This window comes from Azolla caroliniana, unplaced genomic scaffold (genome assembly GCF_043228905.1).
Source record: "Azolla caroliniana isolate FFs.n. ecotype wild unplaced genomic scaffold, voAzoCaro1.0.p SCAF_10, whole genome shotgun sequence".
NCBI lineage: Eukaryota > Viridiplantae > Streptophyta > Polypodiopsida > Salviniales > Salviniaceae > Azolla > Azolla caroliniana.
Genome location: NW_028230445.1, coordinates 16,710,425 through 16,727,647, shown reverse-complemented (window position 1 = coordinate 16,727,647; position 17,223 = coordinate 16,710,425). Strand labels below are relative to the sequence as shown.

The 17,223-nt window shown below is 38.4% G+C and overlaps 1 protein-coding gene across 2 annotated transcripts; it reads left to right on the top strand.

Moving 5' to 3' along the window:
• The first annotated feature begins 9,392 nt into the window (after window positions 1–9,392).
• On the top strand, window positions 9,393–16,292 carry LOC147859223 (uncharacterized). 2 transcript variants are annotated; one of them, XM_087326408.1, is made up of 13 exons: window positions 9,393–9,534; window positions 9,610–9,664; window positions 10,149–10,237; window positions 10,317–10,341; window positions 10,450–10,488; window positions 10,562–10,679; window positions 11,199–11,356; window positions 11,432–11,780; window positions 11,868–12,037; window positions 12,178–12,784; window positions 14,135–14,503; window positions 14,761–14,835; window positions 15,428–16,292. In XM_087326408.1, the coding sequence occupies exons 1-13, from the start codon at window positions 9,421–9,423 to the stop codon at window positions 15,849–15,851; spliced, it is 2,592 nt and encodes an 863-aa protein (XP_087182534.1). In that variant the 5' UTR covers window positions 9,393–9,420; the 3' UTR covers window positions 15,852–16,292. The 2 variants fall into 2 exon arrangements, with proteins under 2 accessions (XP_087182534.1, XP_087182535.1); XM_087326409.1 differs by lacking the exons at window positions 9,393–9,534; window positions 9,610–9,664; window positions 10,149–10,237; window positions 10,317–10,341; window positions 10,450–10,488 and adding an exon at window positions 10,940–10,982 and having other exon boundaries at window positions 10,583–10,679.
• Window positions 16,293–17,223: the final 931 nt, after the last annotated feature.

Genomic DNA, 17,223 nt, shown 5'->3' with positions numbered 1-17,223 from the left:
AGCATTGAGGAAGTTGTTCAGATTCAAGAGAATATCACATATGGATATCTTGCCCTTGTTGAGACCAGAGTTTTCAAAACCTACACAATCCTCAACAACTTCAATTGATATGCATTGAGCTTGAGAAAGCCCTACACTTATGTTATACCCCCAAGGTCCAAGACAAACACATTCTAGTGGATGTTCCTTGTAATAGAAATAATATGATATTCGTTGGGATATTATTTCCAACCCTAGAATATGTGTTATAAGCCCAATGTATACAAGAAATATTTTGGTATACCTTCTAATGGAAATAATATCACAACCTTTGGTATAACATTTACAAATCGAGGATATTGGTTATAGGCCCAATGTGTATAAGAAATCTGTTGATGTTATGATTTCCCTTAGGTTGAAATGGTCACTACGAGTTTTTGACAAGTTTTTGTAACACATCCGATGTGTTGAGGGGTTCCGTGATTGGAACTACAACACACCACCTCGGGGTAAGAGTATTGAGCTTCTAAGTCTTCTCGATGGATGGGACGCCCATGACTCAAGGTGTGAGGCACGGGCTTGTGGCATGTGTACCATTGCCATGGTGCACACGGAGAATGGAATCTCCCTAGAGCATTCAATAACCTAATGTACTCAAGTACCTATGTTGAGAATGGAATCTCCCTAGTGCATTCAATAACCTAATGTACTCAAGTACCTATGTTGGGAATGGAATCTCCGTAATGCATTCAATAATCTAATGCCTATGTGAGGAATGGAATCTCCCTAGAGTGTACTCAATACCTTATAATGAATATAAGGTACTCAAGTACTATATGGGGGGACATACAAGAGAATGAAGATGGATCTTCTACTTAAGCTAAACAAAGGGTGGTTGGGCAGAGGTTCAACGTATCCAAATTCTCTCGCCTAGTCATTGATTCCTGTAGAAGCGGAGTGTCGACACGCGAGTCTGAACTGAATGACGATCCACCCTCATCACAATTTTTTGGTGGTGTTACGTGGTACCAGAGCGAACTCGTTATGATTACGTTTGTGACTTGCGGGAATCATGAATTTGAAGGTAACTGTGTTCTTTTAAATAACCTTCTTGAAGTACTAATTTTAGTAATGGTTGTGCTAGAAAATATGGATGCAGCAACCATGGAAACGGCTCCCAATGCCTCCGTTACTTCCAACCCGGCGAATGTGTCGTCGACCTCGGAGGAGGTTCCTATAAATTATCCCTGAAACCTTTGTCTACATGTTAAGGAACTTGAGACGAGAATTGCCTTACTCGAAAGTGAAGTTGGCAATCTTACTCTACAGTCAGGGACCTTAGTGCTCGTCTCGCCGACACTAATGAGGAGTTGGTGCGCCTATTTGCCAAGGAGTCTTGTGCCGAGAATGACGTGGGAAAAGAAGCGGCCCGACGCGTCGATGAAGTTCCACGTGTGAAGCCTTGTGAACCCAAAAGCTACAATGGAGCTCAAGATGCCCAAGTTTTAGAGAACTTCATTTGGGATTGTGAGCAATTTTTTCTAGTTACCTGTATCCTCAATGAGGCAGACTATGTCTTCTATTGCTCCACCTTCTTGGCTGGAGATGCTTGTTACCCGTAGGAGTGTACGGGGCGGTCTAAGGGTGGAACACGATAATGTGGTTGTTGTGTATGTGTAATGTATATGAGTGTGTGAGGATGAGTATGTGTATGAACACATGCACATTTATGTGCATGTGTAACGGTCTTATTTGTAATGGTTATATTATGTAACCGTTACATTTTGATGTACTATATAAACCCCTTACGGGGCATGTATTGCAATAGAGTTTTCCCCTCTCATTTTGTGTCTCATTGTTTTCTCTTTCCTTCTCTCTCTCTCTCCCCCTCACGTGTAACCCCCCTTGGGAGGGGGGTGGAGCCATTCTTGGCTTCACCCCCACCCATTAACAGTGCTAAGCTATAGTGGCGCAACTTCATCAATGATAGCGTTCAACGAAAGGGGCACATGCCCGTGAACATGTGGGAAGAATTGATTGAAGCTCTCAACAAACAATTTCTTCCTTCTAATTCCGAGTGGAAGACTCGACAATAACTTTACCTACTTCATCACACGGGCCATATCAAGGATTATATTAAATCCTTTCGTGCTCTTATGTTACAAATTCGGTCCATGGGAGAACAAGATTGTTTCTTTGCATTTACAAACTGGTTGAAGGAGTGGGCTCAAAACGAGCTTTGCCGACAAAATGCAACAACTCTTGCAGCCGCATATGAAGCAGTGGATCGTCTCACCGATTGGCATTCTCAAGGTGGCTCCTCCGATGTCAAAGGCAAAGAAAAGAGGGGTCCTCCAAATTTGAAGGCACACAATGCTCGTTCCTTCAAGAAGGCGGCTTCTAATTCACAAGGAGGTGGATCTCGCCCCCTAATTATGGCAAAAATGTTGCAAAGAAGTTTCATCCCGAGAAGACTACGAGTGTGAATCCTTTCAAGCCCAAGGATGCTACCGTGAAAAGGAAGCTTGAGTGCTTCATTTTCCAGGGTAACCATTTTGCAAGAGATTGCCCCTTCAAGGGCCAACTCCACTCGCTTGTTAAGGCTTTGAACGATGACGTGAACAATCAAACCATGGGCCACATCAAGTGTTTGTGTGCGGTTCTTGAGGTAAAGAGTGAGCATTTATTACTTTATGTTAGCGCTCTAATTGATGGTCATTTGTGTCAAGCGATGGTGGATACGAGTGCGTCTTGTAAGTTCATGAAGCTAACCCTCGCCAAAGCTTGTGGGCTTGTGCAAGTTCTATAATCTATTTATGAAAGATAAACTTCATGTTGTAAAAGCTTCTTCCTCTCGCCCCAACCCCCTCCCAAAAAATCTCTCCTCCATGCAACTCAAGAAGGTAGCCCAAAAGGGTTGCCTTATGAGAACCGCTATTTTTAAGGATACCAATGATCATGGCAATCCCTTGTCCGTAAAGGACATTCATCCTAACAATATGGTTTTGTTAGATAGGTTTCAAGATTTCATGCCAAACGCTTTACTAAAGGAGTTGGCCCCAAAAAGGGAGGTTGATCATCGCATCGAGGTGGTGCCGGGGGGCACTCCTCTTGTGAAGAAGCTTTATCGCCTAAGCATTGCCAAGAATACGGAGTTAAAGCGTCAACTCAATGAGCTACTAGAGGCGGGATTCATACGCCCTTCTAGATCTCCTTATGGTGCACTAGTGCTCTTCATCACGAAGAATGATGGAAACTTGAGAATGTGAGTCGATTATCGAGTGTTGAACAAGCTCCCCATCAAGAATCGCAACCCTCTTCCTAATCTTCGAAAGATGTTTGATCAACTTGGGAAGGCACGATACTTCACCAAGATGGATCTTCGTTCAGGATACTATCAAGTGAGGATCGCCGAAGGTGATGCAAAGAAAACCGCCATGCAAACTTGCTATGGCTCATATGAATGGCTTGTAATGTCGATGGGCTTAACCAATGTAGTAGCAACCTTTAGCACACTCATGAATCAAGTGTTTGGATCGGAGCTTGACAAATGCATTGTGGTCTACCTTGATGACTTGCTTGTCTTTAGCCCTACTTGGGAACAACACTTGAAGGATGTTGAAATGACTCTCTAAAGATTAAGGGAGAACCACCTATATGTGAAGAAACCCATGTGCGACTTTGGTGTGGAAGTAGTGTACTTCCTCAACTTCAAAATAGCTCGCGGTGAGCTACAACTCGAAGAGGAAAAGCTTCATGCAATCAAGGAATGGCCTACACCACGTTCAGTAACGGATGTCCATTATTTCCTTGGTTTAGCTTCCTTCTATTGTATGTTTATTGATGGTTTTGCTTGTCTCTCTACTCCTCTCTCTCTAACCTTACTAAAAGTGGGAAAAAATGGTTTTGGTGTGATAAGTGTGCTTGTGCTTTTGATGCCTTAAAAGAGGCATTGTCCATAGCGCCATGTTTGGCACTACCCGACTTTGACAAGCCCTTTTTGCTTCATACGGATGCATCTGATTATGCCATGGGTGGAGTGCTCATGCAAGAAGGAAGGCCGGTGGCCTTTGAGAGCAAGAATCTCATGGATCGAGAGACGTGATACCCCACACATGAAAAGGAGATGGTGGCCATCGTCCATTCTCTTCGTACATGGAGACATTGCTTGATGGGGAGGCACTTCACCATCCACACGGATAACATCACATCAACGTACTTTGTTTCACAACTGAAACTCACCGCAAAGCAAGCTCGGTGGCAAGACTTCCTTGCCAGTTATGATTTTGAACTCAAGTACAAGTCCAAAAAGCGAAATGTGGTAGTTGATGCTCTTAGTCGAAGAGCCCATTTGATGGTCATGCATGTGGTGGTGGATACTAATATGTTGCCAACCCTCAAGAGTGCGTATCATGGTGATGAATATGCACAAAAGTGCCTTTGTTCCTTTGCTAATGGTGAAAAGGTGGCCCATCTATCTCTCAAAGATGGGGTGATCTACTTCAAGCAACAAAGACTTTATGTACCTCAATTAGCGAGGAAAGAAGTAATGTACGAGTGTCATGACACATTGTGGGCCGAACACCTTGGTGGGGATAAAACCATGGAAATGTTGACTCATATGTACTTTTGGCCACACATGGACAAAGAAGTTCAAGCCTATGTGAGAGGATGCCAAGTGTGCCAACAAGACAAAGCTGAAAGATGCAAGCCCGCTGGATTGCTTCAACCATTAAGCATCCCAAATCAACCATGGCAATCCCTTAACATGGACTTCATCATAAGTTTGCCGGAAAGCCAAAACTACACAGGACCTATCTTTGTCGTCATGGATTGATTTACGAAGTATCCTCACTTTGTGGCCTACGAAAGCCCCGTGAATGTTGAGTATGTGGCGAAACTTTTCTTTGCGAATGTGTTCAAATACCATGGGCTCCCAAGAGAGATAATTAGTGATCGTGACAGTCGCTTCACCGGTAAATTTTGGTCCACACTTTTCACTTTGATGGGTACTAACCTCAAGTTTAGTAGTTCCGATCACCCACAAATAGATGGCCAAACGGAGAGGACTAATCAAATCTTGGAGGATTATCTTCGCCATTATGTGAGCTTGGACCAAAAGGATTGGTCCCAATACCTCTACATAGCAGTGTCGGGGTAGTTGTGGTTCGTGCGGCGAAGTCGCAGGGACTAAGGTTAAAAGGAGTTGGTTATATATTTTATAAGGCTTGTGCGTTGATGTTAGAAAAAGTAATGTGTGTGAGAGAGAGACGAGTATAGATAAAAGATAGAGACAATGTATGATTTAAGAAGTATATGATATGAACATGATTTATATTAAGAAAACATGATTTTACCGACTTTACAATGCTTGATAGCAAAAAGAAACTTTTATCTACCGACTCTTGATTTGAACTCTCGACTTCAACTCCAAGAGACAAGACACTTGCCCAAATGGGCTAGCTTCTTTACTTGATAAATTATTTGATTTCTTACTTTCTCTTGATTTCCTGATTGCCTCTCCTCTTTTCCCCTTTCACTCCTTTTATAGGTGCCCCCATGCATACAATGCATGTGAGGGTACAAGGCATGCATGTAATGCATTAACCATATCTTCAATTTGCCACAAGGTTGCGCCTTGTTGCCATGAATTCTCTTCCGTGGGTTTGCCTTTCCATTGGCAAAGGTAGAGCCTATTAGGTCCATTTTGGTTTGGCCGATCCCCATGACGAAGGATGGCCTCCAAGATGAAACGAAGAGGGGACAGGGACGTCTTCTTCAAAAAGGGGGGAAATGGTAACCCATCCGATGTGTTGAGTGGTTCAGTGATTGGAACTACAACACACTACCTTGACGGGTAGAGAAGAGGCTCCCATGATGCATGATAAGAGTCGTGGGCTTCTAAGTCTTCTCGATGGATGGAGAAGTCACCCATGACTCAAGGTGTGAGTCATGGGCTTGTGGCATGTGTACCATTCATTGGCAAGGTGCACACGGGGAATGGAATCTCACTAGAGCATTCAATAACCTAATGTACTCAAGTACCTATGTTGGGAATGGAATCTCCCTAGTGCATTCATAATACAATATATGTATGTACATATAACAATCCGCAACGCTTCGGTTTGAACCCTCCAATGGAACGGTGCAAAAGAAACAAGTACTGGACCCCAGTCCTCGTCTCTTTAAGACTGAACCTAATGGGAGCCCACCAATCATGACTCTCCATATGAATACCTTTGCACGAAATGGTAGATGGGAATGCCAACTACGTTGTAATATTTTTCACCACCTTGCATATGACTTACATACATTCCACAACTTCGCTACTTTAGGAGATAGCCAAGATAATGATGTCATCGCATGATGATACAATATATTTGTAGTGACCTATAACAAGCGTGTACCATCTGCAAAATTTGTTTTCAATGGCCGCAAAGATCCTTGCAACAATGGCATAGGTTGTAATTTCTCCCAAATAAATCCATAATTTGGGGGAATACATAACCATCACTAGGCATCTTCAAAATCCGACAACCTTTGAGATTTATTATCAACCACATCTTCTAAATGTACAATCCCCAATCGAAATAAATGATTGAATTGAGATCTCAACTTCTCTTTCCCATGCCAAAACAACACTCGAGAAGAAACAAGCAATTCATTTTGTAATGAATTATAATATTCTCGATCACTTGATGGCGCCCATTCAAAAAGAGATGATGCAATTTGCCACAACCTTATCAAATGTTGTCCACATACAGAATGTCGAATCTTTAGAGGAATACTTCCATTGAGTAATGACCACCAGGATGCTAATTTTGTGTAGCATAATAGATTAAGACATATAGTATGTGTTGTGTGAGTGAGTTGGAGAGAGAGAGAGAGAGAGAGAGAGAGAGAGAGAGAGAGGGTCAAACCGAACCGCGAAATCGCGGTTTAATGGTTTCAACGGTTTGGTTTGGTTTTAACAGCTAGAAACCGTGGTTTAAACTGTTAAATGGTTTTTTTAAAAATTTATTATTATTATTATTATTAATAATTTGTAAAAAAATTTAAAAACTATTTTTAAACAATCTTTTTATTTTTAGACCTTATTCTCACATTTTAGTAAATATCTTAAAAATTTTAAAAATTTTAAAAAATGAAATATTATAAATTTAAAAAAATTAAAAATTAAAAATTAAAAATTTGACCTATGTTGAAAACCGAAACCAGCCCACGAAACCACGGTTTTTACGGTTTAATGGTTTAACGATTTGTAATTGTTTAACGGTTCGGTTTAACGGTTTCGTGGTTCGGTTCGATTGAGGTTTCAAAAATGTTAAATGGTTCGGTTCCAAACCGGTTCGGTTTGGACCATCTCAAAACCGAACCGAACCGAACCGTTGCCGATTGTTATGTACATACTTCACACAACCACAAATGATCGATAATTACCGGAATACCCCTGCCCCTAGGTTTTTGAGAATTCCCGTGCGGTACCCCCGGCGCCTTAGGGTTTTGCTTTATTTATCTATTTATCGTCGCATAAAAATTAAACTGTAATTTATTATGATCTCCAGATTTTGCTGCTCCCCCTCCCGCAGGTTTCTGCAGCGAATTTAGGGTTAGGGTTTGCAGAGCAGGCGAGCGGAACGAAGGAAGGAAACCAGAAAGTCCTTTCTTCCATCTTCTTCCATCTTCGCTGCTTGCAGAGGAAGTTGTTTCACCGGCCAGCTCCTCCCCCTTGCTTTCCATTCCTCTTCTGGTCCTCGTTCTTCATCTCTGTCGGAGTTGCTCCTGGTAAATCTTCCTTCCTTCTCCTTTCTTTCCATGCGGATCTGATCTCTCATTCATCTCCGCTTTTGCTCCCCTTTTCCTGCTTTTCTTTCTTCATCTTGAAATGCTCGATCCTTCTTGACATCGATAGATCGTTTCCTTTTTGCAGACCCTTTATTTCGGATTTGAGTTTCACTTTTTGCTTTTCGTTGGTTTACTTTCGTCTAGAGTTCCTCGGATCCTGCAGGAACGATGAAACCAATTTATTTCTAGGTTTACTGCGCTCCCTTTCTCTCTTGTATTTCTTTTTCTCTTTGATCGATTGGATGCCGTCAAGTAACCGTGAATCCTGCGGAAATGTTTTCTTTTCCTACTTTGGAATTTCTGCTCCCATTCCCATCCTTGAAGTTTTCTTTGCCCTTAGTCCTTCCGAGTTTTGGGAAATTATAGTGTTTGGTATTCTGAATCTCTGATATATTTTCTTTCCATGTGCTTACATGGAGACATTCTATTTCTTTTGGCTTGTTCATGTTTAACATGAAGATCTCTGCCAAATTCTGCAGAAACATTCCTGTTTCGGCTTTTCCGCTCAATCATATTTCCATGGATTCTTCTGGTTTAGAGCTCAACAGTTTTGTCGTTTTACCTTAACTTCCAGGAATCTAGCTGAATCATATTTGTATGTTTCTAATCACGTGTGTCCAGATGGATTCTCTCAAATTGCGGGGGCTTTTGTTTGTTCTGGTCCACTCTTTAGAATTCTTTCATCTACGTGGATATACCTTTGGATTTCTGACTCTTATCTATTTCTATAGTTTTGTCTGATTGCGATATAAATTTTTTGAGACTGTGCTTAGGTAGGGCGTTATCATATCGAAATTCTGAGCAAAAATTCTAGTTTTAGTATTCCATGGGCTAATCTTTGTTTTACCAATCCTGTAAAATCCTTTTGATCAAAAGAACTTCCTGTTGAAGAGTTTCCTGAATTCTGCAATAAATTTTTTCCTCCGCATCCATTTGATTCGAAAGATAATGTGAACTGCATTTTGTCCATTTTTCTTATCCTTGTCATAGCTGATCGCAGTTGTTTTTTGTTTTTATTGTAATACATAATTGGATATAAATGCTTCAATTTTTCAAAATGTTTTTCTCAATTCTGTAGCAAAATACCATATTGCTTTATTCTTCTGCCTTCTTTCCAAAAATTTCCTTTATAAAAAGAATTTCTCTAATCCACTCATGTTTACTACATGAGAGCTGTGTTCTGCAGCAAAACTCTGTTTTATTCTGTTGTCTGCTTCTCTTCTTCCCACGACATTCATATGACATCAGTGGCTTTGTCATGTTTTTCTTTTTTGATGCTTCTCTTTTATAGATTTTTACCTCTTAGTTCTCATCCTAAGGCAAGTTCAACGTGATATATTCTTCTTCACTATCAGGACTTATTCAATTCTCTTCTTTGTGGTTTTCCTGCTTCCATTCTTTCCTCTGATATACATACACACATATATAATTGCTTCTTGATCATGGTCTTGGAACAAGTTAGCAACACGGATGTTGTTAGAACTGCAAGTGTAGGTACGAGCTTGAAAATACATGATTTATATATGGCTGAGCTAGGAGTCACTCCTTGTTGTTTAAATCGTATGCAGTATATTGACATATTCAAACAACCTGAAGATGAATCCTGAAAAAGTTGTGAAAGCTGAAAAGTTGGTCAAGGCAAATGAAAATCCTAGAGTGTTTTTTGATATAGCAATAGGTGGAAAACCAATTGGAAGAATTGTGATGGAGGTACCTTCTTTCTCAACGTTGTTATTATTTGTCTGTTAAGCTGCATCCTGAATATTATCGATTGGATTCTTTCAGCTTTTTGCAGATGCTGTTCCGATTACAGTCGAAAATTTTCGGGCTCTTTGCACAGGTATTTGAATTCAGATTGACCCAACTGTAAGACTGAACTTTCTGAACACATTTATTTTTGTGATCTATAGATGGTGAGATATCCTCTAACTTTGAGAGAAGCCAAAATTAGCTATGTCACTGGCACAATTTTTTTAAATAGGGTACTGTCTTAGTACTGTTTAGGAACAAAAAAAGTCAAGAGTGGTGGTTCAATGGATTCTATATTCATCACTGTGTCTTAAATATCTTTCAACACGTTTTGTGTGCATGAATGAAGTTGAGGATGCTGGTTCACATCCTTATAACTATGTTATATTTGGTTCCATGATACAGATGTTAGTTGGAATTAGGGTAATTGTACAGGTAACTAAAATATTTTATTTGAAATTTGGCTCCAATTTATATATCTATTCTTTATTTTTTGTGAAAATATATGCAACTGTGGACAATGTATATTGCAAGTTTATGCTTTTATAATGTCTCTATGCTTTCTCTATGATTAGGCGAAAAGGGCATTGGACGAAACACAAAGAAGCCTTTGCATTACAAAGGAACTGTCTTCCACCGTGTCATCAAGGGATTCATGGCACAAGTACATTCTTTGTTAATTCTATGTTTTATTTAAGCTCAGTTCATAATTGCTGAGAACTTAATAATGTCTTATATTACAGGGTGGCGATTTCTCAAAGAAGGATGGTAAGCACTATGTCTTACCTGTGTCAATATGGGCTAATAATGGGTATTTTGAATTTTAAATGACAAAGAAAGTCTTCTTTGTCTAATTATGTTTACTTTAAACTGTAGGAACTGGGGGTGAAAGCATTTACGGTGGAAAATTTGCCGGTATAGATATTCATTTATATTTCAGTATGCTTATTAGAGAACCTGCTTAAACTTGATGCTTATTGTATTGCAGATGAGAACTTTCAATTCACTCATTCTGAAAGAGGTGTTCTGTCAATGGCTAATGCTGGTCCTAATACAAATGGTTCTCAGTTCTTTGTTACATTTGCACCAGCTCCACATCTTGATGGGTAAACAACGCAGCTTGATTTAATATTTCCTTTGTGTTTTATATCCTTACCCACCTGTATGATGTTAACATAAGCTTGCAAATCAGGGTGTTGCTCTAGTGCTACAAAGAAGCCTCTTCTCTGGTTTTTGGTGACTGGTATAATATACTGTCTGTGTATCCCCCAAAAATAAGATTTATATTCTGGGGCAGAACAGGTCGCCTTTGAATATTTGTTAGTTGTTTGACTAGTCTGTATTGTTATAATTTTTTGTAGGACAGCAAGACATATACATATCGTCATTCACATGACCTAAGTGATGGGGTGAGGCTAATACTTGTTTGCATACATTTAGAATATGACCCATTAATTTCCCTATTTGTATGTGTGAATCCTATGAATGCATAGCTTTTTAATTTTACGTTTGAGCTATCTCTGAACTGTGTAATTTTGCACTTTTTTGATTAGTGCTATGTGGATTCACATAACATTGTGGGTGTAGGCTGTTAAAGGAAATTTTGGTGGCATTTATATTGGCAGGAAGCATGTTGTATTTGGGAAAGTGGTAGATGGAATGGATGTGTTGAACAAAATCGAGCAATGTCCCACAGGAGAGAGGGATAGGCCTGACAAGCCTATCAAAGTTTTGAGTAGTGGAGAGGTATCTCGAGGAAAATCAAATGGAGTAATTGAAAATGGTAAGGGCAAAATGATTCATAATGTATGATGATGGGATTAATATTCTGAAATAAACTATTTCACTTCAATATTAGAGAAAAAGAAAGGGAAAAAGAAAGCGAAAGTGGTAGATTCAAGCGAAGAGGATAGACATAAGAGAAAGAAAAGACATAGGAGGTCTACAAGAGAACGTAGCAAGAAAAGAAGGAGACATTATGAATCTGATTCTGATAGTTATGACTCTGAATCAAGTGATGAGAGTTCTGAAAGCAGCTCTGACTCTGACTCCTCTTCAGAGCTCAGTTCTTCCACTGAAAATGATCGAAGACGCCGCAAAAGAAAGTCCTCTCGAAGAACAAAGAGGAAACACTCAAAAAGAAAGAGAGACAAGCGTAAGAGCAGAAGGCGAAGCAGGAGGGAAAGAAAATATAGAAGAAGATACAGGTAATATGTGTCTATATAAACATTTTTGGTGCTAGATAGTTTTGTGAATGTTCTTTTAACTGACTGTATTATATGTTCTCATAGCAGGAGTTCGGATAGTTATGACAGTGATGATAGTGATGTTTATTCTGATAGTACAAGTGATAGTGAGAGCGATTCTGAATCCGACACTCATAGCGATAGTAGTAAACAAAACGGTGCAAAAAAACATAAAAAATCTGCTGGAAGATTGCCTTCACGAGTCCCTGTAGATACTGGTGAGGGAACAGTAACAGCATCTCTTTATTTCTATGTGTACGTTGTTTAATATTTTCAGATGTGTGATACACGATTATTCAAGTTACATAGTCGGCTTGTTCAATATTTTTGGCAGTGATTAAAAGAGTTATTTTTGCAGGAAAAGAAAAATTACCAGAGAAAGAGTTGTTGATTGCTAAAAAGCAGGACGTTAGAGAGGGGAGTATGAAAGAAATCAGTGATGAATGTATAGCTAAAGTTTCTCAGGATGAAGATAATGGTGAAATTAGAGAGGAAACGCAGGAGGCTATGCAAATTGAGGCTCCCAGAAGGAAGAGCCCATCGCCTATAAGAAGGAAGAGCCCATCGCCAGTAAGAACTGAGAAGAGTCCATCACCAGTAACAACAAAGAAGAACAGATCACCAGTGAGAATGATAATTCGAAACAAGAAGAGCTCACCATTAGTACGAAACAAGAAGAGTTTATCACCAGTAAGAAACAAGAGGATCCCATCACCTGTCGGAAACAAGAGCCCATCGCCCATAATAACCAAGAAGAGCCCATCACCTGTAAGAAACAAGAGAAGCAGATCACCAGCAAGGTTGGTTGTACAAAACAAGAAAAGTGTATCACCACTGAGAAACAAAAGTACTCCATCACCTATTTTCAAAAGGAGCCCCTCACCTGTGAAAATGAAGAGCCCATCTCCCAAACATACGAAAGATAGTCCATCTCCTGAACCAAGCGAAGGAAGAAGTCGATCCAGGTTTTTATATTGATCCATTTTCTAGTCTATCTAATGTTCTGAATTATGTAACTACATTTTCAAACTCCATTTACTTGTATAATTAATCATGTAGATTAAAGTACTTGTTCTATACATCCCAATATAAAATTTGGCATGTTCTGTGCAGTAGTAACATATATAGTAATTTGCAAACCCAAAAACAAAGATTTAGTGGCATAATTAAATTGAAAATACAAAATATTTTTTGAGTTCTAGCCTTGTACAATAAAAATGCGAGAAAATAACTCATCTAAATAGGAAGTTCCACATTTACATAAAAAGGAGAGAAATTTGATTGATTGATGCTCTTAAAGTTCAAAAAGCAACTAAACTCTTGTGGGATGTTGCAGCTCAAGGAACTAATTATTCAGACTATATTCTTTCTATATTTACTACTCCTGCTTAAATATGAATCATAAAATCGTCTGCATAAAAACCATACTATAATTCCAATTAGAATCCATTTTCTGTGTTAACTAATATGCTAGCTTAGAAAACTAGTTATTTAAACTAAAACATGGTTCTGCATCTGATCTAATTAATCATTTAACTGAAAGAAACTGGGTATTCATAGCACTGTGTTAAGTTTCACTGTAGGAGGTGAAGCATAAATTTTCCAATTAGACCTCATTGGATTGTCTAATTAATGTCGTAACTAGTTATCACAACTTCAATATATATATATATATATATCCTCCAACTTAAAGAATCTTTTGTTCAGACTAGACTACATTTACATGTATGTTTGATGTCCAAACTTAATTGAAACTAGCAATTCATGCTACACCATACAACTTGGCATGCTATATTTAGGAACCAAACATAAACAAAGATAAAACTACATATACAAGTATGTTTTAAGATGAATCTAATTTGAGTGACTATCTAGTCATTCATACTACAGCATAAATAAAACTTGGCATCTTTTATATTATGTTCTAACTTAGAGATCAATATAAATTGAGAGGCTAGTCAGATATTTATGCTCCAGCATAAATCCTGGCATCTTGTATGTAGGAGCCAACATAAACAAACACATATAGGCATGTTCCAACCCTAAAAGAGAAACATAAATTGAGAACTAGCTATTCACACTCCAGCACAAATCTTGGCATGCTATATGTGTAGGAGCTGATATAAACCAACATCGATAGGGTGTGTTCTTCCAACTTAAAGACCAACATAAATTGAGAAACTAGCTGTTAAGACACCAACATAAATTGTTTTATATATGTAGGATCCATCATATATAGGCATAATTATAAACAAATAAATTTTGAAACTAGTTAATTGCTATCCACTATTAAGTCTCTGTATTTATTAACATAGGAGTCGAAGCAGGAGCCTTAAAAGAGGAACAAGGAGTATAAGTGGGAGCTTGAGCAGGAGTCTAAGTTCGAGTCCTGAGAAAAGACTGTCTTCTAGAAGCATATCACGTTCAAAAAGCCGAAGCATAAGCCCAATAGTAGATAAGAAGAACTCTCCATCTCGTGTTATTAGTGCAAGACCAAGAAGCATAACTCGCAGTCCTGAAGGTTCATTGAAGAGAGTAAGGAGAGGTAGAGGTTTCAGTGAACAGTATTCGCATGCTCGTCGTTATCGCACACCTTCTGCAGAAAGGTCTCCACCTCCTGCTCGTTCATATCGCTACAGTGATCGATATAGTGCCAGGCTGCCGATTGATCGAGATCGTGATCGGTATTTTCCCACTCTTTGATTATGTGTCCACATATTTCCTTCTCCAACAGAATTAATCATTACTGATTGAAGAATGACATGTTTCTATTTGTCAGACTTATAAGGAAATACCTGTTAATTGTTAGAGTTCTGTTTTTGTTTTCTAGCCATGTATTAGTGACATTGATTTGTTTTACCTTTGTCTTCATGCATACCTTTAGTAGTTGAAGAATAATTCGTTTTTTATTCCCTTACATATGCTTTTATGTTTTATTTAGCCCTGCTTATAGGAGCTATAGAGACAGAACACCTAGGCGGTATAGGACTCCTCCAAGAAGAAGATCTCCTCCAAGGTAAACAAATTCTAATGAAATTTATTCTTGAGCCGATCACCCTGCGTTATTTGTTGCTATAATTTCAGTAAAAACTGTAAATTTCATGCAGATCATCTATGTAGGTACTTTGGCCTCAAATAATATGCTTCTGATTCTCAGATATAAAAAATGTCATTAACATTTCTTAATTCCCTACTCCCAGATTTGCGAATTAGAACTCCATTAAGATCCCTCTCACTTTTTCTTTCTTTTAAGAAAGAGACATACCATAATATTTCTGAAATCCCTACCATTAGATTGGGGACCAGAACTTTATTAAGGTCTCTGTGTCCTCAAGAGAGATGTATTTAGTGATTCAAAGTTCTAAAGATCCGTAGTATGTTTAAAGATCAAGATTATGATCAGAGATTAATTGATGTGATTGGATCTTGATTCTTAACATAAACGGCAGGAGGTTAATCAATATTATCTAAGAGAATATATTAAACTATATCATCAAAAAGATTATATCAACATGAAAAGTTCATTTACATGGTCGAATATGAAAGGTTAATCAATATGATAAAAGATCAAGCAATATGGTTATAATATATCTTGAGGAATTGGCTAGGTACAGGAGAAGTCCAAGCAGAAGCCGGAGTATCTCGCGATCTATTAGTCCTATTGGTCGTCGGCGTCGAAGCAAGAGAAAATATAGCCTCAGTCGGAGCAGAAGCATCAGCAATAGTAGTCGTAGTCGGAGCCTTACTCCTAAAGCTCGAAATCATTCTCGACCAAGCTCCATTAGAAGCCATTCCAGAGAAGTAGATGGAGATAATAGTAACGTGTCTAGAGGTAAAAGAAGTCTTAGTAGTTCTCATTCAAGATCTCCATCAAAATCAGTTTCTGGAAGCCTATCACCTGTTGAAAGAGGAGTTTCTAAAGCTAAATCTGATATACCTTTGAAGAAAAACAATAATTCTCCTCCAGGTGGATCTCGTCATCCGAGCTTGGTATCTTACGGAGATGGTAGTCCTGAATCACATTCGAAATAGCAAAAAGAAAATGCTTGCTGCTTGAAATGCTTGTTATTCAATCTCAATGCTTAGTAAATGATCAATGAAAATGCTGCTTTTCAGCTTAAGGTTGAGCTTAAATGTTGGTAGCAGAAAGGACAGGCAAAATGTGGGTAGTATTGAAGGGGACTAAATGCTGAAAGTGCATACTAGAGGACAAAAAAGTGCTCTCTATTCTCGACACAAATTTCAATGGTGTATTATTCTTTGATAAGAGCACAAATCGTTTATCTAATGTTGATCACTTAGTAGGTAGATAGATATAGCTACAGCTTCAACTAGTTTGTGATTTTCTTTAGGATCTTAGTTCATTAATTTTGGTCTAATCATTATATCTTTCATTGCCAATGAAGTGACAGTTGAAAGGCTCTGTATTGTTGATGCCATGGTTTTTTGAAATGAATTGTGAAGTTCCCATTATTGTATTCATTTCTACAGCTCTAACATCTGCTTTTAAAATTTCCATGTTTTGGATTTCCATTAACATTATTTTAAATGTTCTTGGGGTTCAGAATTCTTGAATTTAATAAATTTGTAGTTGTCGGTGAACAGGGTATGATAAATAATACAGGAAGAGAAGGGAATAAATGTAGAAGAATTGTATGAACAGCCTGAATCAGCATGGATCCTTAGTGTTCTTTGCAAGGCTTTTGATTTTTTCGGTTAAAATGCATGAATATTGTGTTCAACACTGAACTACAATTGTCTACGTTGGATTTGATCATAACTTATAAGTATAGCCTTCCAGAACTTACCAAGTTGACAGTGTACCAAATTTTGTCTTTGTTTAATTCTTTCTTAAAAGCTGTCAAACTGAATGTACCTACAATGACAATACATCAATACTAAATCTTATATAGTACAGAAGTATTCTCATTAGTGCCAAAGGGGGTTTGTCAAAACTAATCAATTTTAGGTAAGGGTGGGGTTTATCTAAGGTGGCAAAACACTATATTTTCGTTTCTAATCAATGTCTGAAATATGATGTAACAACTTGAATGCACCACCTTTTGAGGTCAAATATGACCTATGTGACTGAATGTATTGCATTTTCACATTATACATGTGAAAGTAAGTAGTGCTCTTGATGTTCAAGAACTTCACTAATGAATGTTGTGATTAAGGCTTGAGGGTGCTTATTGTGATTGTAAAAGAAACTTGTGTGGATTGGCTTTGGATGAACATTTGTAGAAAGTAATGTTTTGGATTGTATCAAATTGTAATGCTTAGATTATCAAATTGTTAAGGGCAAAAGTGTACATGATGGACTACTCTCATCACTTGTACACAAATGCCCCCCTTTCCCTTAAAAATAAGGTTTACAAAAAGTGATTGCAATGGTGAATGCAAG

Bases quoted from the DNA above. Each gene is read 5' to 3' on its own strand.
- LOC147859223 (XM_087326408.1), top strand. From the start codon at position 9,421: ATGAATCCTGAAAAAGTTGTGAAAGCTGAAAAGTTGGTCAAGGCAAAT. The intron at 10,238-10,316 runs GTACATTCTTTG...CTTATATTACAG, and splicing joins TCAAGGGATTCATGGCACAA to GGTGGCGATTTCTCAAAGAA. The intron at 10,680-11,198 runs GTAAACAACGCA...TTATATTGGCAG, and splicing joins CCAGCTCCACATCTTGATGG to GAAGCATGTTGTATTTGGGA.